General features: G+C 37.0%; 1 protein-coding gene across 9 annotated transcripts in view; it reads left to right on the plus strand.

The window, feature by feature from the left end:
* Positions 1 to 16,498, plus strand: part of cadpsb (Ca2+-dependent activator protein for secretion b) — a 129,493-nt gene that overhangs the window by 21,419 nt on the left and 91,576 nt on the right. For all 9 annotated transcript variants that reach the window (XM_073870379.1, XM_073870378.1, XM_073870382.1 and 6 more), the window contains exons 2-3: positions 8,888 to 9,001; positions 15,214 to 15,546. In XM_073870379.1, coding sequence (XP_073726480.1) covers positions 8,888 to 9,001; positions 15,214 to 15,546 — 447 coding nt within the window. The remainder of the gene's footprint in view (positions 1 to 8,887; positions 9,002 to 15,213; positions 15,547 to 16,498) is intronic.

Raw genomic sequence — 16,498 nt, forward strand, 5'->3', positions numbered from 1 at the left:
TTTGTACATCGGAGTTGATTTAACAAAAATGTAAGTCAGCAAAGATTTTTTACAGTGTAGGCTTTGTATTGGCAAAATGTGGCCCGTGGTGAAAACTAATTGAGAAACCCTGGGCTATGCCCTTAATGTCGAGTGGCATTTTCGTATGTGACTTCAGCTAATATTTCACATTCAGAATCTGAAGTTTATATACATTTCAGTTCGGTAAGAAGCAAATATTTGTATTGATGATTGTAATTTGATTGTGTTATTTGTGTTTTGACACGTTTTGTCTCAATATTCTACATTAAAGTGATGTCTTTTTTATTCTGTCTACTTGCAGTCATTTCGGGCTACCAAAAACTGAAGATGCCTTCCCAAAGGGCTACCAGGGATTTTAAAATTTTGCGAGCCCTGAACAGCAAAGGACTGTAATCTTTTGGTGCCTCGAAAGCACATTATTTCCTTATTTTTGCTTTAAAAATGCATCCTTACTCAATCATCTCAAGAAAGGTGGATGTAAATTTTGGTGCTGCTGAAGGACTTTGAACAGCAAATAATACATGCAAGCCTGGACCATTATGGCTGTCCACAGCGTTATCTATTTTAGCTGATATGTGCTTGTGGGGACCATCCATGTCTCTGCCTTGTGGCTCAGAGCACACCAAAAACGCAACAGCTGCAATCGTCAGCAGTGGCAAAATGGGTTCTTTGCTCCTCTGCGCTTTCACCATCATGCTAAACATAGAAAAAGCCATAGAGGGATGCAGGGAGAGGAGAGGCGTAAAAGTGTGGCTTGCTCCAGGATGATGTAGAACACAGTGTTCTTCGTTGACAGATATGTATCCCATACTTCCAGGGTGTCTGATAGAGCTGGGAAATGATTGGTTAAGGCAGTTCAATGATGCTTGTTTATCTGAATCCGATTTGATGAATTAACCCTGTTTTCACAGAAGGTACAGGGCTACAGGCTATAAGCGGAGTGTGTATACACTCACTGTAGGTGTTTGTGGAGGTTATTTTCAATCCAAAAATGGATTAATAAACATACAGTACTGATTCATATTTCAATTAAAATTAAAAACAATAGTTTCTATGAAAGTTAGGCTATAGGCCAATAGAGGTCCCGAATGAACAGAAATACTGTAAGGATTCGTTTGTTTGTTTACTTCTATTTTACTAAGTGTGTGTAATACGTAACTGTGATCTTTTTGTCCATTTTTGAGCGCTTCTCTACTGAGGAGATGGTCTGTAGACGAGTCCCTCTCCTGTCATTTAATCATGAGCGAGAGTAATGACGGGTTTAAATGGACGCAAACTAATATTATGTCAGAGTCCAATGCTTATGTTTTAAGTAAACGTGTTACATGTCCGTGTATATGTAAGAGCTTTCTCTGATATTGGTGAAATAAGATTGCGCAACTTTCACACGCTTGTAAAATTAAACGAAAGACGCGCAGATCCGCTGCTAGTTTTATCAATGAAAGGCTAAAAATAGCGCTGTACACCGTGTGTTTGTGCTAGAGGTCAGAAAATATGTTGATCTCAGTACCTCAGATTACATAAATGGGCGGAGAGACGGCGTGTGGCTGTTCGAACACATTAAACCACATGCGTGTTTACACTAACTAGAGTTATGCATAACCATGCTATAGTTAGCCAAGCAACTATAAAACTTTGAGTTTACACCATAGACTGTATAGATTTAAACAAATATGCTGAATTACCTGTGGAGAAGATAGAAAGTAGGCAACTGCTGTGTCCCTTGAGCCTCATGATCTTGGAAAACTAAAATGACTCCAATATTGACTTTGGTCTTGTTGTTTTTCCTGTCGCGTTGTCATTTTAAATCCTCTTTTCGCTTCCTTGGCGACTTGTTGTAATGTCCTCGAGCATAGGTCTTCAACAGGCTTTCAAATCTGCCTCAAATCAAAGCATTAGATCGCGGGATCATCACGGTATGCGGCTGTTGTAAAACCCGAAGGATTCAGTCTACGCAGGTAGCATGCTGGCTGTATACGTCATCAAGCCTGGTTTATTAAATAACTGAGCATTACATTCACAAGTCATAAGCATATTACATCAATTTACAATTAACTAAGAATAATTGTTAGCTTTATAATTGTTAATATTCTGAAATAAGTCTCGATGACGTATACCACCTACACATGCAACCTCAGGGGGCTTCAGCAAGCGGCCAGCGTGAGTGTAGTTTGAAAGCGCGAAAGGCGGAGCTTGAATTTCAGGAATGTCCCTCGTCGGCGAATGTATTTCAAAGATGGAGGCACAACATGGATGCGCCAGTCGAGCAACTCGACCGTATGTATTTTAAATAGCAGATTCTACACTTATGAGAATACTTTGATTAGTGGGGTGGAGTAATTACACATGAATGAGCACATACTTTTGAAAGAAAACATGGGTTTTTGCTAAGAATTAACTCAAAAAAGTACACAGTGGAGCTTTAAATATCTTTGTCTCTCTCTTTCTCTCTCTCTCTCTCTCTCTCTCTCTCTCTCTCTCTCTCTCTCTCATGCATCATCTCTGGCCCTTAGCAAAGCTACTGCACTCATGCAATTATCATAATTACTAACGACTCTGCAGTCTGCTGCTGAGTGTGCATGCACACACACACACACACACACACACACACACACACACACACACCTACAGTGCATCTTGCTTTCTTCCACTGCTGCTTCATTCACACAAAAGAAGACATGTTTTTTTTAACAAACAAAATGTAAATGGCTTTATAAATGAGATATGGTCTGCAGTAACTAAAACGTTATACTGTAGCGTGTGAATGGATTGTTGCATCAGGTGAGCTTTAAAGTCTCCCTGTAGTCAAAAGTGTTATCAGTTAAAAGCATCATAATAGCATATGTAAAAGTTTTACCTGTCGCAGTCATTTCTCCATGCTTTAAAACAGCTTGAATGTAACTCTACACCCTTGCCTCATTTAGTATACGTGGATCAATGAATATGCAAATTAGTCTCCACCTCTACTCAATCACAGCTCAGACCATCATCAGCCTATGAGTTCGCGATACACGATCGTATCGGGGGGCGGGGCAGTAGTTTAATCGTTTATTTATTTCTTCATTTTTTTACTCATTCATGATTGACTGATGGACAAAAAAGAAGCAAAGGCAACACTGTCATGACCACAACCTTCTTAAAACTGATGCCATTAATCAGAGCTGTGTGTATTACAAGCTCATGTGCGAGGAAGAAACCGACAGCATTAAGTCCAGGTACGTGCGAGAAGGAATCTGCATGCGTTACAAGCTCTCTCTTACAAAGTGAAACCACAAACCCTCTTATGCGTGGAAAAGCATGCAATGCGCATGTTAATGTGAAACTATGATGATAATAATGATAATAATAACAACCAACTATTGTCATGAAAGCCTGCTATTGGCGATATGTCTGACGATCGTTGATACACAATACTATCGTCTTTCGGCACAACCCTAATATATATATATATATATATATATATATATATATATATATATATATATATATATAAGGGAATTAGTCCCCGCCTTCACTCTTTCGCATCACCTCGGACCATACATATAAATCTAAATAGATGCTACATTTGGCAGTTTCAGACACATAAGTGCTAAGTTCGGTTTTACACAATGCATACTCTTTCAAAACAAATTTTTAAGTGCTGATGCATGTGTGCTGCAATTGTTTCAGTGGCGGGCCTATGCCACATCCATACATAATATCTGTAACTCAAACTACTGATTCAGGCATTCAGCTGTGTTGATATGATTGGTTACATGTTTGTGACGTTGGAAACGAGGCAGTTTTAAACCACGGGAATGAGACTGTCTCAGAGAAAATACTTAGCAATGGTGTTGAATTTGCAAATGGCTTGTCTTAAAACATATTATGGGCCCTATTTTAACGATCTGAAACGCAAGTGAGAAGCGCAAAGCGCAAGTGACTTTGTGGGCGGATCTTGGGCGCTGTTGCTATTTTTCCGGCGGGAGAAATAACTCTTGCGCCAGGCGCAAATCAATAAAGGGTTGGTCTGAAGTAGGTTCATTATTTATAGGTGTGGTTTGGGCGTAACGTCAAATAAACCAATCAGAACGCTATCCAACATTCCCTTTAAACGCAAGAGCGCAAGTTCCATGGCGGGTTGCTATTATTATGATGGATTTACCAGGCGCACGCCAGGAGCGGTTCACAGCCGAGGAGACCCACGTTCTTGTAAGAGCAGTCAAAGACAGAGAAGTTGTTTTGTATGGGGATAGGAGAAACCCGCCCAAATCAGCGTCGGTTAAACAGGCGTGAGAGGAAATAGCCACAATTGTCTCATCAGCTGGCATCCCCATCGTTGCGCCAAGCGCTACAATGATGTCAGGAGACTGGGGAATCCCAAGCTTGCCAGCATGAATCGGGCACGCCGTGTAACGGGAGGTGGATCTGCCTCTACACATGACCTGACGCCAGTAGAGGACATCGCTGCGTCCACCCTCACCGCTGAAAGGGTTTGGGGCTTTGAAATCGGACCCAAGAAACGCAAGCAAGGTCCAACCCCAAAGTACACTTACAAATCAAATTCATATACATGAAGGTTTCTTATGAAAACATTTTAATTATTATTTACATAAAATAAACGTAATACAGCCACACAACAAACTTATAAAAAATATTTTAATCGTTATTCGCATGAGAATTTTTTAACACGGCCATACAATAAATAAAAACTATCACCACAATGCTCACCACAATGATTTCCCTTATCTCATGTGTTAATATTTTTTATTGTAACAATTTATGATTTGCAAAAATAACTGTTGCATCTGTGTAGATTAGATAGGCAAAGTATGTGCACGTTGTGCACGCTATACATTATGGTCAAGCATGCGCCCTTAAAATAGCATAATGAACCACGCGCAACGCGCCACTGACTTTAGACTAGTTTTTTTAGACTAGACCTCCTTTTTTGCGCTGAACCGCCCAGGGAGCGCAAGTTCATTCCCTAGTTTGCCGACGTGAGGGAAAAACCCGCTGTGCGCCGGTGCAAAATACGAATGTTGCATGCGTCACTGACAAAGTCAACTGCGCTGGGTGCAAGATAGGGCCCAAAGTCTTAAAGACATATAAACAACAATAAAAACCTGATTTTCCCCAAAGTGGAACTTTAAGTAAAAAGCCCTGCATTAGTATTTTTAGCTGTCTAGTGTCTGAATAGCTGTAAAAGACAATATACTATAAGTCAACAACGTGTGAGCCTAGATGATTTTTTTAAATGTCTTCTTTACTGATTCTGCAGAAATGCATTCTTAAAAATAATTCTCACTGCCAGGATGCTCTTTATTCAATATAAGATTATAACAAGGACATTTTCCCACACATTTGACAGTAGACATCTAATGGTCAATTTTAATGTTGTTGTTCCTATTATAACTGTAAGTTATAATAATACTATTCAACGCCTCAATCTACAGATGGAAACACCTGTGTGTGCATTCTCCTGACGTTTGGAGGGTTGAAAAATGTGTTTGACTGCTCTAGCGTGTGTACAAATGAATCAGGCTGTTACAGTGCAATCATGATAAGAGGAATCTGAAAGGAATCAATAGGATGGTTGGGGGTGGAAGTTCTTTTAAACGGCAGATGCATTGGTCAGGCCTGCATCTGGGTGCTTGACAGAGAGATATAAAGGACTGCTTAATACCGCCTAATTAAATTTGATGAAGAACAGCACTGTTTTGCATTGTTAGACCTTTTTAACATTAAAACATAAAATTTTGGACCAAAAATATTGATGGCTCATCTTGATGATTCATATTGCTGACCGATAAAATGTTATCTGGAAGTAAAGACAGTTTCTTGATGTCTTAAAACAAGTTTATAAATGAGAGTAACATGTTGACACATTCAGTATCATCTAGCATGCACATTCGTACAGTAAACTCTACTGTAAATATACATACTTACCGTCATGTGCTGTATGACTCACAGATTTTTTACAAAACAGCTTTCATTAAAAATAAAAAATAGAAATCTTCTAGGAATAGGATAAAAACATACTCTTAAATACTGAAGGCTACAAGATGTCCTTTTACACACGTATTGTCAAGTGTTCTGCATGTGTGTGTGTGTGCGCGCATGTGTGTGTGTGTGTATATAAAGGAGAGGGGACAGTAGCAGAGAGCCGAACACACAGATGGTGCTGTGATGCCTCACGGGCACATGCTACTTTGTACTTTTCCACCTTCCTCCTACACAGTCACACACACTGTTTCTTTTAGATTTGGTCATACTGGTGCTTTCATCAGAAACACAACATCCTGTTACCCTTAATGATTTTTTGCATGCTTGGTAAACCACCATATGCATGACGAAGCATGTTTGAAATTTCAGAAAAAAATACGATAGAGTAACGTATAACATCTAGCGCTTTTCTCGAAATAAATTATGCATGCACAGTTTACAATATTGAAAAAAACCTTATAGGCTGTTTAGGGGTAGACTATAAGGTTTTATTTCACAATGACTGGCTGCTTGTACATTATCACGATTATTACACTGCTACTTATTGAATGAATGGACATCAAATATTGATATGAGTTATAATTACATTATGCAGTAGAAAGCGAGTGAAGCTAGCACAGTTATGAAAATCAATTGCTTTAGAGACAGTGATTATTTATACAGCTCAGCGATCATTATATAAAAATATTTGACCTTCTCATATGACTCTCTGTAATGATAATGTGATTCTGATTGGTCGTCAGTATTTTTTTATTTTACTTGGCATAAAAGATGAAGTAGTTACTGAGACTACATTAAATACACATTCACAATGAGGATGAATGATCAACATGGTTTGTGCCGAGCACAGTGTGTAGTGAATCAGAGGCTCTGATGTTAATTGGGCTGAAATCTCGTTTACGTGTTTATGTGGTTAATGGCTATACGTTTTTCACATCAGCAGCTTGATTTTATAATTGTTTGTTCTATTCACCCTATGTTAATAATTTGGCATATTGCATATGAAAGTGAATGGTTAAAATATTTGGTATGATTAACTATTTTGTTTCTGTGTTGGTACAATTTTGTACAGTGCCGTTAAACCTGGTGGTACTTTGTGTCCTGAGCTGTATGTGAGGAGGTGGAGGACACGGTTTGGCCTAGTCATCTCTTTTCTCCTTCATAATACTCGCGTTCTGTTGCTCACTCGTTCGTCACTCTGTCATCCTGTGTCCTGATGACATTCAGAGATGGTGATGAATCACAGAAAGAGAAAGAGAGAGAGAGCGAGAGATAGCAGGCTGGTGGAAAATAATATGTACTGTAATATGCATGAAAAAAACATTTTTGAAAGATGTGGATTTATTTACACAGTTTGAGCGAGGGAGAGTTGAAATGAGAGAGAGAGAGGGAGAGAGAGAGAGAGAGAGAGAGAGAGAGAGAGAGGTTTGGCTGTAAGGATTGGAAGAACGGTGTTATGTGTTATTGAGTTAGAAGAAGGTGGGAGTTTTTGGCATCAAGTAGTAAGAGTATTTTAAGTATAGACTTGAGAAGAGACTGTCTGTCTTTGTGTGTTTCGAGAAAACACAGACGCATTAGTGTCCCTTGCTAAAATAAGAAACCCACTTTGCTTTGTCATTTGTTTCAGAAGTCTGAAACCCTGTTGCTGTAACAGATCATACATTTACTTTAGGGCTCTATGGTATTGAAGGAAATGCGGGAAAAAAAATCTTGCTAGGTGATGTGATGTACAATATCCACTACATAATGCTTTATGTTTTTAATAATAAAATACATTAAATGATGTAAAATTATATGACAAAACACATTTCAAATTCTTTCTGGGAAAAGGAATCATCACTTTTTTGTCTTTCTGCCATTTGCATTGACCTACACTGCAAAAAAATGAATTTTTTACATTGCAAAAAATGACTTTCTTACTAGTATTTTTGTCTTGTTTTCAGTACAAATAACACAAAATTCTTAAATTAAGGTGTTTTTCTTGATGAGCAAAATGATTTAATTTAAGTTAATTTGGATAAAACAAGCAAAAAAGTCTGCCAATGGGATAAGCTAATTTTTCTTGAATTAAGTGTTTAAGAAAAAAGTTCAAGATTTTTGCTTACCCCATTGGCAGATTTTTTGCTTGTTTAATCCACAAATTCACTTAAATTTGATATGTTTTGTCTTTAAACTAGACTTATTTCTTTTTAGATATTTGTGCTTAAAACAGACAATTCATTTTCAGTAAAAATATATATAAAAAAATTAATTAAGATGTTTTTCTTGATGAGCAAAATGACCCAAAATAAGTCTAGTTTTTAAAAATAACAAATTGAAGGGATTTTGTGCATAAAACAAGCAAAATATCTTTCAATGGGGGAAGCAAATTTTTCTTGAATTTTTCTTGAATTTAGTGTTTAAGAAAAATTTTCAAGATTTTTTTGCTTACCCAACTAAAATATTTTTTTGCTTACCAAATTGGAAGATTTTTTTGGTTGTTTTATGCAAATTTGTTTTTATGATATTTTTGGTCTAACAACTAGACTTATTTTCTTGGGTCATCAAGAAAAAGCATCTTAATTTAAGAATTTTTAGATATTTTTACTGAAAACAAGACAACAAATATTTTTTTTTTAAATTCTTGAAAATAATTTTTTGCAGTGTGGATGTCAATGGGCCCTCTGATCGTTTTGGTTACAGGTTTGTAACAACATAAGAGTGGGTAAATAAGATAATTTTCATTTTTGCGTGAACTATCCCTTTAAGGATTGAGACACAGCAAACATTTGTAATGTTTGATTACCAATACAAAAAATTGACAAGTAAACGATTTCTTTCCTGTATGCAGCTCATCTCAATTTATCTAAATTATGATGTTTTATTTTCAATCTCTTTGTAGATCACCAAGCAGCAGTTGCAGACCACCAAGGACCGCTTTGAGTCTTTCCTCAAAGGAGACACACAGATTGTGGCGGATGAAGCCTTCATCAACGCAGTTCAGAGCTACTATGAGGTGAAGTATCATCATAACTGTAGAATAGATGGCTGAAATTGACTCTTGTCTGGCGCAAGTAAACACTTAAACAATAATTGGTTACTTTTACACCCTCCTAAACTAGGCTCTCCAAAGACATTTGAGCAAATTCAATTTTAGCCAGTCACCTGAACACAAAGGGGCCGTTTCCCGGACAGGGCAACTCATTTTTGTCCCAGACAAAAAGCATTCAGCTGCCTTAATTTAAAAACACCTGATACTGACATCTTAATGTATCTTAATGATATCATAAAGGAAAACACCACCGTTTTCCAATATTTTACTATGTTCTTACCTTAAATTAGATTAATTTATACATACCTATGTTTTTTAATCTGTGCACTCAATCTTTGAACAGCGCGTTGTGAATGTGTTAGCATTTAGCCTAGCCCCATTCATTCCTTAGGATCCAAATAGAGATTAATTTAGTAGCCACCAAACACTTCCATGTTTTCCCTTTTTAAAGATTGTTATATGAGTAGTTACACGAGTAAGTATGGTGTGACTACTCATGTAACAGTCTTTAAATAGGGAAAACACAGAAGTGTTTGGTGGCTTCTAAATTCATCCCTGTTTGGATCCTAAGGAATCAATGGGGCTAGGCTAAATGCTAACACATTCACGACACGCTGTGCAAAGATGAAGGGCACGCATTGAAAAAAGGATAGGTATGTATTAATTTGTCAAAGTTTAGATAAGAACATAGTAAAATATTGAAAAACGGTGTCTAAAGATGCACACTGTTTTTTGTATGTTTTGTTTGTAAAATCTACTTAAATGTCGTAATATAACTAAGGCCTAGTCCTGGATTAATCTAAATCCTGTTATATGTAAGGTATTAGCAGAGCCGGTGCCAGACCATAACTAACACGGGGGCACGCGGCTTCCAACGGGGGGCACGCAATTAGCAACAATAACTTGCAAAAACAAGACATTAAAACAAAAAATACAAGCACACACTCATACAACTGGTACAGACTGTCAGTTCATTTCCCGTATAAAGTGCAGAAGATCAAAAACTATGCGCAAAAGTTAAACTATTTTGTTTGCTGCGCTCAACGCAACAACAAACCGCCCTCGCGCGGTGCATGCCATTGAAATGAATTGGTTTCATAGCGTAGCCCAGCGCACACCGTGTCCTAAGTTAAAGCCGCTTTACCATAATCACGTCACAATGCTGTTAACGGTCTATAGTCACACTTCACATTTAAGCTTACGTAAATTAAAACAACGCTAACTTACCTTTAAAAAAAGATGAAGGCGGCGTTTGCGAACATTAAACTTCCTTAAACAGTGCCCTGTAGATTTGAAAATTCCACCTCGACTTCTAATCTCCAAGTTTGAGCCAATTGGTGTTTGCATGAAGTCAGATGGAGCAGGGGATGCTGGTTCGTTCTAAATGTTCTAATATCCATATTTTACACGATCCATTAAATGCCGCGAAAAAACACGTTGCTAGTATCAAGTCACAAATATGCTAAAGACTAATGACGCATGAGACCCCACAATACAACCAACCAGAGAAACTGGTCTATTTTAATTAAAGAAAACATATATCAACTATATTTTCCTCATTTGATTACATTAAAAGTCATGAAACATTCAATCTTAAGTTAATTTGAATTCTTCTTGATATATATATATCAAATTAATAAAAAAACTGTGTAGGGGGGCACAACAACCTGTTTGGGGGGGCACGGCCCGCGAATGCCCCCCCCTGACGCCGGCCCTGGGTATTAGGGACATTTTTATGCATGGTTTTACAAAAAGAACATACAATATGTTTAAAGTAAAATCTGTATATATTGTATTGACAGTTTTTCTCAACTTTCTCGATTGTAAGTTGAGGTTACATCATATAATTAAAGTTATTATTTCAGCTAAGCTCTTGAATATTTTATTGGGTAGAAATTGCGAATGGTGGGGGGCTTTAAAATTATTGTCGACTATAGGGAAGCCTTGAAGTCATAAAGGTTGGTGCCCACTGCTCTAAGTAGTATACTGTTGACTTCTTTTTTTTGTTCTTTCATTAAAATTTCCCAGAGAGTAGCGCCCACTGAATTCATTAAAATGAGTTCAATTTCTCTGCCCATGTGAGGTCACGGCAGACGGCACAACGTTAACCTCTCTCCTTCAGGCAATTAGCACAGACAAACGATTCCAGACAACGATATCACAAAGCAACCCTTTTGATTATTGTACTTTGTGTTTGAAATGTACCCAAATGTAGTTACCGCACTGCAGATTAGACAAAACATTTAGATGATGGCACGTCTTTGTATAAGTGAATTACCGTAGAGTGCTTAAATAGCCTTTCGGGATGGCTCTCCTGAGCTAAAAACACATCCCATATTCAAGTGTTTACACATGTTCTGCGCACAGATTGCTATGCTAATGGATCAGAGCATTGGAAAGGTCACAACATTACTTCCTGTTGCTATGGTTCGGGATACTGTGGATGCAAAGTAGTTCATTATGATTGTTAGAACACTCAAGGCTGCCACAAATTATTAACTTTCATCCCATGTTTACTGTTTAATTGTCATTGGAGTAAATATTTATACGAGTCATTTAAGTGTTTACTAAATTAATGCCCCTACTGGTCGCAGACAGAGCCACAGAAAGTTTACCTCAATGCAATGTGGGGTTTAATATGTATGGTAATTGAGCATTCCTGTAGCAAAGATCATGGCTTTGATTCCAGGGAACAGATTGGTTATAGTATACGTTTAATGCATTGCAAGTCACTTATACGAAACGTCTACCAATATAAAAGCATTTTTTGGGAATTAAATAGTGGGTAAGGTAGTGGTTTGTAAGGCAGCACTACTTCAATTAGACTGAATATAATAGGCTAATTTATATCTTAATTTGTACGTTTTCAGGCCAACTTCCAACATAGTTCTAACAGTAAACCTACAACTAAAGCCGCATCAAGGCCTGTTTGCAGAACAGTTAATTTCCAAATCAGTTTTTCATAGCAGGCCATTGGCCGAAAGGCCCACAGTGAATTGCCACCTGGATTCGAACCAGATAGCCATTTAGGGCTCTATTTGTCTTCCTGAATTGAGAAGGATAGACAGGCTTTTAAAACGAACAAAGAAAAGCAGCTGCCAAGCTTCCATTTGTTAAGAAACAGGATACATCACATTTTACTTGCACATCTACAAAACTACTCCAGATCTGAAATGGTGCAAATGGGGCCTGAGAGATGGCAGTTGGATCACAGCCAGATGTTTGGCTGTATAAAGAATAAAATCACAAATGTCATTCTAATTTGAATTAGAAGGATATTCTGAATAAAGGGGCGGTCACACTACACTTTTTGTTCCATTGACTTCTATTCATATGCAGCGAAACCGAAAAAAGCAAGCTTAGTCAAACACTTAAGAAAATAAGTCTAGCTTTTAGACCAAAAGTGATTTTGTGCATAAAACAAGCTAAACATTTTTCTTAAACACTAAATTCAAATTTAAAATGTGAATTTTTTTTCTTGAAAATCATTTTTTGCAGTGAAGATATTTCGCTGCGTACCAAAGTTTAATTCTGGTGAACTCTGACCTTTGAATTTGTATCATGCACTGCAAAAAAAGATTTTCAAGAAAAAAAATTCTTAGTATTTTTGTCTTCTTTTCAGTAAAACTATCTAAAAATTCTTAAATTAAGATGCTTTTTCTTGATGAGCAAAACGACCCAAGAAAATAAGTATAGTTTTTAGACCAAAACTATCAATTTCAAGTTATCTTGTGGATAAAACAAGCTAAAAAATCTGCCAATGCGGTAAACAAAAAAATCTTGAAAATTTTTCTTAAACACTAAATTCAAGAAAAATGTGCTTACACCATTGACATATTTTTTGGCTTGTTTTATGCACAAGATCACTTAAATTTGATAGTTTTGGTCTAAAAACTAGACTTATTTTCTTCATCAAGAAAAAGTAACTTAATTTTACTGAAAACAAGAAAAAAATACTACGAATTTTTTGCAGTGCCGTAGAAAGCTGGCACGTCATGGTGTGACCTTCTCTCTACAGAAAAGAAAAGATAGACAAAGCCAAAGAACTAATATTGATGCAGCACTCGTAACATCTGAAAATAATTCACTGCAAAAATTACTTTCTTATTTAGTATTTTTGTCTTTTTTCCGTAGAATTCTTAAATTCTTAAAAATTCTTAAATCAAGATGTATTTTCTAGATGAGCAAAATGACCTAAGAAAAAAAGTCTAGTTTTTGGACAAAAAATATACAATTTAAGTGAATTTGTGCTAAAAACTAGTGCTGGGCAAAGATTAATCGCGATTAATCGCATTCAAAATAAAAGTGATTTTTGGCATAATATATCATTGTGTGCTGTGTGTAATTATTATGTATAAATTAATACACACACATTCATGTATGTATTTATGAAACAGTTACATGTTTATATATATTTATTTATATTTTTATATATATAAAAAAAATATATATATAAAACAATTCTGAAATGAATATATGAATGTGTGTGTGGTTAAATATACATAATAATTACACACAGCACACACTCATATATTATGCCAAAAATCACTTTTATTTTGTATGCGATTAATCGCGATTAATCTTTGCCCAGCACTACACATACATTTTTTTTTTTATTAAATTATTTCAAGAAATTTTTTCTCACCCCATTGGCAGATATTTTTGCTTGTTTTAAGCTCACATATTGCTCAAAAAGCATCTTAATTTAAGAATTTTTAGATATTTGTACTGATACACAAGACAAAAATACTAAGTAAGAAAATCATTTTTTTAGTGTTTACATGCTCAAAGTCAAGTGTGACCGCTTCTTTATAGTGCAGTCATAATAATTACTTTATTGAACAATTAATTAACATGACTTCTGTGGTTTTTGTAGAGGCCATAGTGTTATGCTATTTTTATTGTAATTATATAATCAGTGACATACTGTAAAATGGTCTTAAAGGGTCTTAAATAGATCACCCAAAAATAAAAAATATTATCCCCCTCATGTCGTTCCAAACTCGTAAGAATCTCCGTTCATCTTTGGAAACACAAGATGTTTTAGATTTAGCCTGAGAGCTTTCCTGACCCTCCATTGAAAATCTATGTACGGTATACTGTCCATGTCCAGAAAGGTAATAAAAACATCATCAAAGTAGTCCATGTGACATCAGTGGGTCAGTTAGAATTTGTTGAAGCATTGAAAATACATCTTGATCCTAAAATAAAACAAATTACGACTTTATTCAGCATTGTCTTCTCTTCCGCGCCTGTTGCGAATGCATGTGCACAGCGATGCTGCTGATGTACGACACGGCTGACGTGTTATCCTCAGACATGTTTGTGAAGACATGTTACAGTGTGCGTCTCCTTCAGACTAGGTGCAAAAAAAAACTGGGGCGCACAAGATGACACGTCAGCAACGTCGTACGTCAGTAGCCTCACTGCAGTCTCGTGCATGCGGTTTACAACAGACCCGGAAGAAAAGACAATGCTGAATAAAGTCTTATTTTTTGTATTTTTGATGCTTCAACAAATTCTAACATACCCACTGATGTCACATAGACTAATTTGATGATGTTTTTATTACATTTCTGGACATGGACAGTATACCGTACACAGATTTTCAATGGAGGGTCAGAAAGCTCTCAGAATAAATCTAAAACATCTTAAACTGGTTTGGAACGACATTGAGGGTGAGTCATTAATTACATTATTTTCATTTTTGAGTGAACTATCCCTTTAAAATGACAATAATAATATTGATTTTTGCCATAATTTCTAAAGAAAAAACGACTTATCAAAAGTAGCTATTGTGACAGGCCTAGTAGCTATTGTGACAGGCCTACTGAATAATTCAGGGAAAGAAAAAAGCCATGGGATCACAACGCTTCGGTTCACACCGATCCCATAATTTCAAAGCGGAGCAATTTTATAGTTTCCATTGCCATCCGTAACTTTAATGCCGGTGGTTATATTACAGCAGTATATCACTGTAGATGATGTTGTATCTATCACTGCATAGAATATTAAAGCAAGGCACAGAGGCATTATTTCCTTCAGCAGATTGGAGTGATTGAAAACAGGATGAAAAATGTTTTGAAGTCATGTAAGCGTAACGTTTTGAAGGTCAGAACTGCTTTTCTGCTTTTATCACCAGCCCGCCGTTACTTACACATCCATATGACCCACAGGTTTTTCTAAAGAGCGACCGTGTGGCTAAAATGGTCCAAACAGGAGGGTTGTCCGCTCTGGACTGCCGCGAGGTGTTCAAGCGCCACATCGAGAAACGTGTCCGGAGCCTGCCGGAAATCGACGGTCTGAGCAAGGAGACGGTTCTGAGCTCTTGGATGGCTAAGTTTGACACCATCTACCGCGGGGATGAGGATCCGCGCAAGGCGCAGCAGCGCATGACGGCCAGTGCCGCGTCCGAGCTCATCCTGAGCAAAGACCAGCTCTACGAAATGTTCCAGCAGATCCTTGGGATCAAGAAGTTTGAGCACCAGCTTCTGTACCAGGCCTGTCAGGTACGTGGGAAAAACTGTAATCATAGGAAATGGATCTAAGGCTAGATTTTAGTTATGCACCTCACTTTATAAACAGCAGGTTTTAAAGGTGCAAACACACCAATGCTTCACTTAAAGGATTAGTCCATTTTCTTAAATAAGAAAAAATCCAGATGATTTTCTCACCACCATGTCATCCAAAATTGTAATATCTTTCTTTGTTCAGTCGAGAAGAAATTATGTTTTTTGAGAAAAACATTCCAGGACTTTTCTCGTTTTAATGGACTTTAATGGACCCCACTACTTAACAGTTTTAATGCAGTTTAAAATTGCAGTTTCAAAGGACTCTAAACGATCTCAAACGAGGCATAAGTGTCTTATCTAGCGAACCGATTGTCATTTTTGGCAAGAAAATATGCACTTTTAAACCACAACTTCTCAGCTTCCATCAGTCCTGTGACATGCCAGCGCGACCTCACGAAATACGCCATCACATCAAGAGGTCACGGGTGACGTATCGAAACTACGCCCCAGTGTTTACAAGTGTGGAGAAAGAGGACCGTTCTGATGTTGTTGTAAGTCGAATGATACTAATTAATGTCTTTGTGTCAGTTTATTGTTTAAAATGTCCAACAAATGTGCGTTTCATATATGTAACACGTGACCTTTCGACGTCATTACGCAATTACGTGAGGTCGCTGCCACGTCGCGCAGCCGGAGAAAGAAGAGAAGTTGTGAATTAAAAGTGCATATTTTTTATTTTTTTCTTGTCAAAAATGACAATCGTTTCGCTAGATAAGACCCTTATGCCTCGTTTGGGATCGTTTACAGTCCCTTGAAGCTGCGTTACAATTGCAATTTTAAACTGCATCAAAACTAATAAGTGTTGGGGTCCATCAAAGTCCATCAAAACGAGAAAAATCCTGGAATGTTTTCCTCAAAAAACAAAACAATTTCTTCTCGACTGAACAAA

Source organism: Misgurnus anguillicaudatus, chromosome 8 (assembly GCF_027580225.2).
Source record: "Misgurnus anguillicaudatus chromosome 8, ASM2758022v2, whole genome shotgun sequence".
NCBI lineage: Eukaryota > Metazoa > Chordata > Actinopteri > Cypriniformes > Cobitidae > Misgurnus > Misgurnus anguillicaudatus.